The 10,721-nt window shown below is 52.9% G+C and overlaps 1 protein-coding gene across 4 annotated transcripts in view; it reads right to left on the bottom strand.

The window, feature by feature from the left end:
* CACNB4 (calcium voltage-gated channel auxiliary subunit beta 4) overlaps nucleotides 1–9,702 on the bottom strand; it is an 84,848-nt gene extending 75,146 nt beyond the window's left edge. For all 4 annotated transcript variants that reach the window (XM_058027760.1, XM_058027764.1, XM_058027765.1 and 1 more), the window contains exons 1-2: nucleotides 9,644–9,702; nucleotides 9,487–9,570 (exon numbers count right to left, since the gene is read on the bottom strand). In XM_058027760.1, the coding sequence (XP_057883743.1) occupies nucleotides 9,487–9,570; nucleotides 9,644–9,652 (93 nt within the window). In that variant the 5' untranslated portion in view covers nucleotides 9,653–9,702. The remainder of the gene's footprint in view (nucleotides 1–9,486; nucleotides 9,571–9,643) is intronic.
* Nucleotides 9,703–10,721: the final 1,019 nt, after the last annotated feature.

Raw genomic sequence — 10,721 nt, forward strand, 5'->3', positions numbered from 1 at the left:
GGGATAAATGGGAAATGATGCATTATGTAAGCTGGGAAAAGAGTGCCTGGGTAAGCACAGCCTGGAGAGGGACCCCAATAAAGCACAGACCTCAGGAGAAATGGGATCCAGGGAAAGCCAGGAGCAGGTTATGGTTTCCTGCCTGCTTATTCCTGGCAGGAAAAGGTGGCACAGCCCGGAGCTGAGCGCTGCAAACTGCCAGGATTCCAGGGACTTTCACTCAAGGACGTTAAATCCCTTATTTGGGACAAGAAAAGGTGCTGCTCATCATGGAAGTGTCCAGGAGAGGGAACGCTGAGGGTTATTGTTCAGTGGGAATGGGAGGGGTGCAACCACCAGGGTGTGTTTGCCCCAGAACCTTCCAGTGCTTCACACCCCCCTCCCCAGGGACAGGGCTGGGAGTGGGGACACCCAGGGACACTGGGGACACCCAGGGACACCCAGGGACATTTAGGGACACTCAGGGACACCCAGGGACACTCAGGGACACCCAGGGACACTGGGGACACTGGGGACACTCAGGGACACCCAGGGACACCCAGGGACACTCAGGGACATTTAGGGACACTCAGGGACACTCAGGGACATTTAGGGACACCCAGGGACATTTAGGGACACTCAGGGACACCCAGGGACATTTAGGGACACTGGGGACACCCAGGGATACTCAGGGACACCCAGGGTCACCCAGGGACACTCAGGGACATTTAGGGACACCCAGGGACATTTAGGGACACCCAGGGACACCCAGGGACACTCAGGGACCACGGCAATGCTGGCACCACGATTCCCAAGAGCCCCAGGGAGCAGCACCTCCCACAGAAGGGGTGAGGTGTAAAAGGTCCCAAAACGCACAGGGTTTGTACCAGGGCAGAGAATGGGGCCAGCAGGGATCTCCAACCTCCCTCCCTGTCCTTTAGGAAAGTTTCCCATTTTTGTTAGAGGGAAAGGGAAAGGTAGGCAAGGCCTTGCTGTTCCCAATCCCTTTTTATCTGGAGACCTCATTACCAGCAGCCAAAAATTCAAACAACAGAGGAAAGACAAGTTCTTATTCCCACTCTAAATTACCTCAGTTGTCAAATTATCCATCAGTCATTACCAAAATATTTAGCTGGGATAGTGGGAATTGGGAATTGCTGGCTGGGCTGGGATTCCCAGAGCAGCTGTGGCTGCCCCTGGATCCCTGGCAGTGCCCAAGGTCAGGCTGGACAGGGCTTGGAGCAGCCTGGGACAATTCCCTGATGGAACTGGATGAGCTTTAAAGTCCCTTCCAACCCAAACCAGTCTGGGATTCTGGGATTCTTTTTATCCCACTTGACTATCAGCCAAATCAGCCAAAACCCCTTTTAACAGCAGATCTTTTTAACACTGTGAGTGGCTCAAGAATTTTTAGATTTTATTTTCCTAGAGCTCTGCTTGATTATTTTTTAAAGCCAATTTGGAAGATTATTCACATCAGGCTTCCCCTCCTAACCCTGAAACCAACAGAAAGGAATTTAGGAATTCTCTTTTTTCCAGCTCTGTGGGCCCCCCAGAACCCAAGGGGTTTAGGATAAAAAGCTGTTTCAGTTCCTTTCAGAGCAACAGAACACATTTGAGCACAGAGTTCCCCATAATCACCATCTCTGCTTCCTCCAGAGCCCATGGCTGTGCTGGTGTCCATAGAAACCACAGCCCCATCTCTCCCTGGGAAAGGAAAAGCTGAGATCCAGACTGGGGGCACTGGGAGGAGGAGCTGGGCACGGGGCTGCCCTGGCAGTGCCAGTCCTGGATTTAACTCAGGCTGGGCCAGGTCATGCAGGATTCCTGAATTCCAGGCTCCTCCCTGCAGGAATGGGGACAGCAAGAGCATCAAACACTATAATTCTATTTTTTATATTGTTAAAAAATAACCTTTCAAATGTATACATTTGCATGTTTGTAAAGGTATTTTTTAATTCTTTCCAATTAAATACTGAAGGGGGACAGCAAGAGCATCATGCATTTGTACCCTATATATCTATGTATATTTATCTATATATTTATATCAATGTGTATATATAGATAGATAGATATTTACACATATATATATTTATAACCTTATATATATATATATTCACATGTTTGTAAAGGTATTTTTTAATTATTTCCTAATAACTATTGAAGGGGACAGCAAGACCATTGTGCATTCATACCCTATATATCTATGTATATATATCTCTATATATATCTCAATATCTACATATATAGATATATATTTACACATATATATATATTTATAACATTTTAAAATATATAGTTACATGTTTGTAAAAGTATTTTTTAATTCTTTCCTATTAGATACTGAAGGGGACAGCAAGAGCATTGTGCATTCATACCCTATATATATATTTATATCATATATAAATATATATATTTAAATATATATATATATATGGGAGTATGATATATATATATATATAGGGTATATATATTTATATATATAAATATATATACCCTATATATATATATATATATCATACTCCCATATATATGTTTTTACGTGTTTGCAAAGGTATTTTTTCATTCTTATCCATTAAATATTGAAGGGGCCTTATGTATTCTTGCCCTATATATTTTTTAAAAATATATTTATATGCTTTTATATGTATATATTTACATGTTTGTAAAGGTATTTCTTGCCTATTAAATACTGAAGGGGGACATCAAGACCATTGTGCATTCATACCCTATATATATATATATATTTATATTTATAGATAAAAATACAAATATATTTTATATAATTTATAAATTTATATATTTGAATATTTATATATGTCTATTAATATTATACATCTATATATATATTTGTATTTATAGATTTATAGATAAAAACACAAATATATTTTATATCATTTATAAATTTATATATTTGAATATTTATATATTTCTATTAATATTATACATTTTTAATCCCCGCGTTTCCTGTCTGTGCAGGTATTTTGTCATTGTCACCTCTCGAGCCTCCCCCATTCACATCCTGCTCCCATTCTGCTGCTCTAAGCACAGAGATGCTCGCTGGGATAACACAGCTCCACCAGAGGGAATTAATTTTATAGGTCACGCTGCACAGAGCCACGTAAACAAACACCCACCGCCGCCCCAGCCACACGGATCCCTCCCAGATCCCCCGAATTTGGGGTGAGGAGCAGCCAGATGCTATTTTCTCTCCGTCCCCGCGTCGCTTCCTATTAATACCCGACTTTGCAGGGTGACTTTGGGCTCTGAGCAAAGCCCAGCCCGTTGCCATGGCGATTATAAGGCGGTCAGCGCATCACTGGGAGCCGGACACGGCTGGGGAGGCACAATCCCAACCCCATCCCGCCCAGCCCCACCGTTCCAGCAGCTCCCATTGCAGCCCCAGTGCCAGGAGCTGCTGCCGAGCCCAGGGATGGTGCCCCAGTTCCGTGGGAGCTGCACCATCCTGGACACCTCAGCGTGGACATCACCCCCGAGGCTCCAAATCCAGCCAAAATCCAACAGCTGGGGGGTTTTCCCTGGAAAACCGTGGGGATGTGCTTGCAAACACAGCACACACAGGATCGCCTCCCAACAGAGCCCCGAGTGAGAGCTTAATTGGGGATTCAATTAGAGCAGGAAGAAACATTCAATTAAACCTCCTGGTGCCACGGAGGTTCCCGGGCACGCAGCATTCCAGAGGAAAACAGGAATGTGCAGAAGGCTGCCGGCCCTGGTGATGACAGAACTCAGGAGAGAAGCCAATTTTCCTACTCCTTGCTTTATAATTAAAAGCTAAAGGAAAAATCCATTTCATTTGCTGGTATTTCAGCCTGGTGAAGGTTCATGGAGTCACAGAATCTCCTGAGTGGGAAGGGAGTCACAGCACCATGGATCCAGCTCCTGGTCCTGCACAGACACCCCAAAATCCCACCCTGGGCATCCCTGGAGTGCTGTCCCAATGCTCCTGGAGTTGTTGGGAATGTGCCCATTCCCTGGGGAGCCTGGGCAGTGCCAGCACCCTCTGGGGGAAAAGCCTTGCCCAAAATCCATCCTGCCCCAGCCCCACAAAGGACACGCTCCAAGTGCTTCCATTTCCTTCCAGAAACCCTGGGCAGGGTCCCACCTGGGCATCCCATGGCTCTGACCCCATCCACACAGGCAGCACCCTGCAGGAGCTGATGGAGGGATGTCCTCTGCATGGCCTTGGGCCCACCTGCACCCTCCACACTGGCAGCTGTAGGGAAGCAGGGCTGACTCCTCATTTTCCAGGATTTCCTGCCCGAGGTCACTGCAGCCATCCCAAATCCCAGCCCTTCCCTTGGTGGGATGGTTCCTCTGCAGCTGCCAGGGGACAATGCCATGGGAGCTCCCCAGTCCTTCACAGGGAATTCCTGCCATGGATTGTCCCAGTGCAGCCCTGCAGGGAGCAAACCAGCCCCAAAAATCACCTGGAACTGGCCTCAGGCCATTGTGAGGACTGACAGAACAACAGGGCCAAGTGTGCCAGGCCAGGCTGGACACTGGGCTGGGAGCACCCAGGGACAGTGAGAGGAGTCCTTGCCATGGCAGGGACCTGGGATGCGAGGGGATTTAAGGTCCCTTGAACCCAAACCATTCCAGGATTCCATGATCCTGTGACATCCTTTCCCCCAAAGCAGCAAGGCCCTTTTGGAAAGCCTTCGTGAACTCTGTGGTGCTGAATGCAGGAGAAAACCTGAGGGAATAAACCTGAGGGAAATAAACCTGGAATAAACCTGAGGGAATAAACCTGAGGGAAAGTCAAGCAAGACACCCTGGGATCACTCATTTCACTGCAAGCCTTAATTCCCCTCTTTGATTCAACCTAAATATTTGGATTTACAAAGTCAAATCTTGACTTTTACAAACCAAATCCACTGTTTCTTCATCAAATGGCACACCCTGAGAGCTGAGCTGAGCTGAGCACCCTGATTCCAGCAGGGATGAGGCACAACCATGCCAGGGCTGCTGCTCTGGGGAGAGAGGGCTCAGCCTTTTATTCACCTGTCAAATGCTTAAACAGCTCCTGAGTGCTGCACAGAGGAAAATAAGAGCCCAGCCTAAGGAATAATCACATTCCATGACAGTAAGCTGTATTTTAGAAATTAATGACTCATGGCAGGATTGAGCTCATCCTGAGCTAAATTACTGAACCTCTGCTCTGTTCCTCTGCAGACACGAATTTTATCCATTTAATCAGTGCTGGATTTTGAGGAATGCCTGGATCACTGCAGGCTCCCCCTGGAATGGACCCTGCTCTCAGCAGCTCCAGGGGTGACCAGAGTCCCCAGGTGATGCTCTGAGGAAAAGGATTTTGAGACCAAAAAATGCAAAATTCTGGGAAGAATTCAGAAAATTTCATCCAGAAATGGTCACTGACCAGCAGAGCCTTGTGGAAACAAGGCCGCAAAACTCTTTTTAAATATTCTAAATTCTTTTGTCACAATGTCCTCAACCTTTGAAGTGTTGTTACAGTCTGAGAGCTGCTCTGATAACACAAAATGCTGCTCTTCTCTTCCTCTCAACATTACACAGGAAAAATTACATTTAAAAAAGGGAAGCACAAGTGCTGCCAGAGATGCAGCACCAGGTGTAACTAAGTCTAAAAAGAAAATTGGCTTTAACCTCAACTATCTCTAAAGAAGCAGCAAAAACTTCCAGAAATAAACTGCACGTCTAAATATAGTTTTGTGTGAAGTTGAATGTCCTTGGGCTGCTCGGGGACACTCAGTGGCTTCACTTGGAGTCTCTGGCACAAGCTGGGAAGGATTTCCACTGATTCCTGTCAATGTTTCAAGGGGATTTGATTACAAAGGCCAAAAGTCCTCTGGAATCATTGAGTTCAACCATCCCTACCACTGCCCTGTCCCCAGTGCCACATCCACTGGGCGGTGGAATCCCTGCAGGGATGGGGGCTCCACCTGAGCACCTTTTCCTGCAGGAATTGCCCCAAAATCCCCCCTGAGCTGCCCTGGGCCAGCCTGAGGCCGTTCCCTCTGCTCCTGTCCCTGTTCCCTGGAGCAGAGCCCGACCCCCCCGGCTGTGCCCTCCTGGCAGGGAATTCCAGAGAGGGAAAAGATCCCTGGGGATCCTCCTGTGCTCCAGGTGAGCCCTGCCCGGCTCCCCCAGGGATTCTGCAGCCCCTGCCCGGCTCCCTCAGGGATTCTGCAGCCCCGGCCCGGCTCCCTCAGGGATTCTGCAGCCCCGGCCCGGCTCCCTCAGGGATTCTGCAGCCCCGGCCCGGCTCCCTCAGGGATTCTGCAGCCCCTGCCCAGCTCCATTTCCTTCCCTGGACACGCTCCAGCCCCTCAGCCCCTTGCTGTGAGGGAAAAATCAAAAAGTGGGAGAAAACATGACGGGGGGAGGAAATGAGGGGAGTCTGAGGAAGGCTTTGATGCAGAGCTTTTCCCTCCTGGATCCTCTTTTTCTCTAGGCCAAGCCCTTCCCAGCTCCCTCAGGAATTGTCCAACCTCTTCCCCAGCTGGGTTACCTTCAGGGTGTCTCCTGCCATGAGGGGAAAATCAAAAAGTGGGAGAAAATGTGAGGGAAAAAAGAAGTGAGGGGAGTTTGGGGAAGGTTCTGCTGCAGAGCTTTTCCCTTCTGAATCCTCTTTTTCTCCAGGCTGAGCCCCTGCCCGGCTCCCTCAGGGATTCTGCAGCCCCGGCCCGGCTCCCTCAGGGATTCTGCAGCCCTGCCCGGCTCCCTCAGGGATTCTGCAGCCCCTGCCCGGCTCCCTCAGGGATTCTGCAGCCCCGGCCTGGCTCCCTGAGCCCCTCCTGACCCTGAGGTGTGAGGGAGAACATTCCAAAGGGAGACCCTGCACGAGGGCTACAGTTGGGCCAATAAAAAGCAAAATGTGTAAATATTCCTTTGAGAGACATTTGGAGAGGAGGAGAAGGAGAAAAATGAGGAGGAGAAAGGGAACTTCCACCCCAACATCCCAAGAAGTGGTGGATGCTCTGACACAACCTCTTGCTGCTATCCTGCACAGATCACAGCTTTTGTCAGTGAAAGAAATCTCATCAGAAATCACAGGGAATAAATTGATCCTGCCACAATTAAAAGAGAAAACACCAAATCCTGTGTCACAAACCCCCAGAAAACACAAGGAGGAGTTCTGATGCCAGCATTGTGTGGAATCACAAGCACATGTTTCCAGCTGCCCTAATTAGTGTCTAATAATTGACTCCTGTCCCTTAAGGGGGTTCTTGGCTCTAATTGAGCAGCACCTGCCACGTCAGAGGAACAGTTCTGTGCACCCATTCCTTGCTCAAAGGCCACACTTGACCCCTTCAGTGCCAGCTCTGCTGCCAGCCTTGGATTTGGCACAGCTGGGAATGCACCAGGAGTCACTCCAGGACATCAGGGACCCCACTGCCTTTGGGGGTGTTCAAACATCATCCCACTGATTCCCAGCACACCCCTGGCTGTTCCTGGCAGTACAGGAGTCCCCCTGTGCCCTCCAGAGCAGCATCTCCCCCAGCAGAGAGGGCACTGCTGGCTCCCCACACGGACAGGCTGGAGCTGGGAGCTCTGTCCTTGTGGACACACACACACCCCACAGACCCTCCCTGCTTCCCACCACGCAGTGTGGACAAAAAAAATGCAAATCCAAAAGCTCCTCCAAACGTTATTCCCTTCCTAAATTAGATTGAGCAACGGATCGAAACCAGAAATTAAACGCAACATAATGAAAAGTCGAGTAATGAGTTCAAATCCCAGGGAGCTGCTTCTCTCCTGGCACAGAAGGAAACCAAGGATGTCATTTCCATAGGCACTATGGGTTTGGGGAGAAGGTGGTGCTCAGTTGTTCATGTATACAAGATGTACAAAAGATTTAAACTCCTCTGGGACACTGATTACAGATCCCACTGACAGAATTCCCATTTGTTTTTAAATCAGACCTACAAGCACCACAGTGCTGCCTGAAGCTGATCCCTGCTGGTGGGACTTTCTGTTCCACTTGTGCTTGCAGAGCCTGATTGTTATGAGGGAGAACTTCCCTGTGGGAGGGTAAAGGACAGGGAAAACATCCCATCACCTGATTTTCCTGCTCTTAACTGGAAGGGCCCATCCAGTGTGGATGGGGGAATGACCCCCATGGGGTCAGGAGGGAAGTGAGTCCCCCCAAACCAGACAAAGGCCTGGCTTCCAAAATTCCAGGTCATTCCTGCTGCCTTGGACACCAGGTGATGCCAAGGACCCTCTGCCCAAACCACCAACCCTGAATTCCCAGGTATCACAAATCCACCTCTGGAAGCAGCTCCCCTGCCAGACTGAGAGCTGCTCCAGGACATCTCCCAGGAGCACCCACGGCAGCATCTCCTCAGCCCTCCAGCATAACCCAAAACTGCCTTTCTGCTCGTTTATCCTCGCTTCAACTCCAGTCTGCACGGCTCACATCACCCTGAACGTCAGACTCATCCCGAGACTCTCACATGTCACTCTGGGAACGGGGACTGCCAGCCCCAAACGGCTGCTCCGGGCCGGGGCTGTGACAAGGAGGTGCCAGCAGGCAAAGGAAACCTCCCTGGGTTCTTTAAATCCCCCTCTGTGACAGGTCAACCTCCATGGCCCGAGCACAGCACGCTGCCATGCACGGCAAGTGTCCCTGGATCTGCCAAGGGCCCGGCTCTGCTTCCCCTGAGCCTCCTTCAATTCCTCTGGAGTCCCTGGGCAAGCTGGGATGCAGGGTCATGCTCTGGGGAGTGCTGCACACGCTGGACTTGGCAATGAAACTGATAATATTTACTGCAAACAGGGGTTTGAGCCGAGGGTGATGCTCCAGGGGACTCGGGATGCCAGTCTGTGTCTGAGCAGGGACAGCTGGCAGGCAGAGTGGGAGACTGGGAACGGGGATGGAAAAGGGGAGCAGGGAAGGAAAAGGGTGGCAGAGAACGAAAAGGGGAATGTTAGCATGAGGTTCCACGCTGATGGCTACCAGTGCTCCTGCAGTGCACGGAGCTGCTGTGCAGCCAGCTCTGAGCAGCCCAACCTCAGATACCGATGCTCTTGACACACTTAAAACCATTTCCCTTCCAGAAATCCTCAAGCCAGGAGATCACTAAACCTCAGCTCCCATTCCCTAAGCCAAGAGCATCTCCCGGTGTCCCGGGGAATAACGAGGAGACGCCCAGCGGGTCAGCCACCGCCGGGAGCCCGAGGCGAGGACGATCCGTGCGCTCCTCCGGCCGCAGCCGGGCTCCGGGGCCGCTCCCAGCCCCGAACTCCGCCGCGCCCGCAACTCCAGCGGTGCCGGAGCCGGAGCATCCCCGGGCAGCGGCACCGCCGCGCTCCGCACGGGGTCCGGCCCCGCCGAGCCCCGGAGCCCCCCGTTTGTGCCCGAGCCCCCGTTTGTGCCCGAGCCCCCGTTTGTGCCCGACCCCCGTTTGTGCCCGAGCCCCCCGTTTGTGCCCGAGCCCCCGTTTGTGCCCGAGCCCCCCGTTTGTGCCCGAGCCCCCGCTTGTGCCCAGCCCCGGCGCTGACCTGCCGCAGGATGAAGCTGGTGGAGGTGGTGCTGCCGTCCGAGCGCTTGAGGCGGCTGCGGCGCGTCGCGGTGCCCCTCGTCACCTGCCCGGGGACAAAGCGTCAAGGAGGTGTCCCTGTCCCTGTCCCGGCCCCGCCACCCCGGCCCCGCACGCACCGCGGCCATGGCTCCGCTCCCGCCGCTCCCCGCGCTCCCGGGCGCTCTCCGGGCGCAGCGGAGCCGCCGCCGGGGCGGAGCGCGCTGGGGAGGGGGCGGCGGGCGGGGGGCGGCCCCGGGGCGGGGCTGGGACGGCAAAACCCCCGGAGCCCGGCCCCGGCACGGTTCCAGCCGAGGGGCGAGCCCGGAGCCCGGCCCCGGCACGGTTCCAGCGGAGGGGCGAGCCCGGAGCCCGGCCCCGGCACGGTTCCAGGCGGGGGGCGAGCCCGGAGCCCGGCCCCGGCACGGTTCCAGGCGGGGGGCGAGCCCGGAGCCCCGCTGAGCGCTGGGAGAGAGCTGGGGATGCTCACCGGGAGAGGGGAAGGGTCCGGGGCTCCAGGACAGCTGGAGAGAGACAGGAGCCAGGGAATGGCTCCCAGTGCCAGAGGGCAGGGATGGATGGGACACTGAGAATTGCCAGAGCAGCTGTGGCTGCCCCTGGATGCCTGGCAGTGTCCCAGGCCAGGCTTGGAGCAGCCTGGGATGGTGGGAGTGTCCCTGCCATGGCAGGGGTGGCACTGGATGGGATTTAAGGTCCGTTCCTTGGGGGATGCCCTGGGCAAGCAACGCCCTCGGAGCCCACCGGGCCCCTCCAGCCGAGCCCCAGGCCCTGCCCAGCCCTTCCCACATCCATCAGCACCGACCGACAGCACTCCCAGCCCGGGAGAGAGATCCATGCCCAGGGCACGGAGGGAAACAGCTAAATCAGGAGATGAGGAGTTGGAATAAAATCCGAGGAAGATTTGGAAACGACCTGGATTTCCTTCCCACTGCCGAGCATCACCTACAGACACATCTCACCTCCCACCGGGATGGGAAGGAGCAGCAATGTGCACACCCTCACTGACACTGCGATGGGCAGAGCAGGATTGTGCACACCCTCACTCACTGACACTGGGATGGGCAGAGCAGGATTGTGCACACCCTCACTCACTGACACTGGGATGGGCAGGATTGTGCACACCCTCACTGACACTGGGATGGGCAGAGCAGGATTGTGCACACCCTCACTCACACTGGGATGGGCAGAGCAGGATTG

Source organism: Melospiza georgiana, chromosome 7 (genome assembly GCF_028018845.1).
Source record: "Melospiza georgiana isolate bMelGeo1 chromosome 7, bMelGeo1.pri, whole genome shotgun sequence".
NCBI classification, from domain to species: domain Eukaryota; kingdom Metazoa; phylum Chordata; class Aves; order Passeriformes; family Passerellidae; genus Melospiza; species Melospiza georgiana.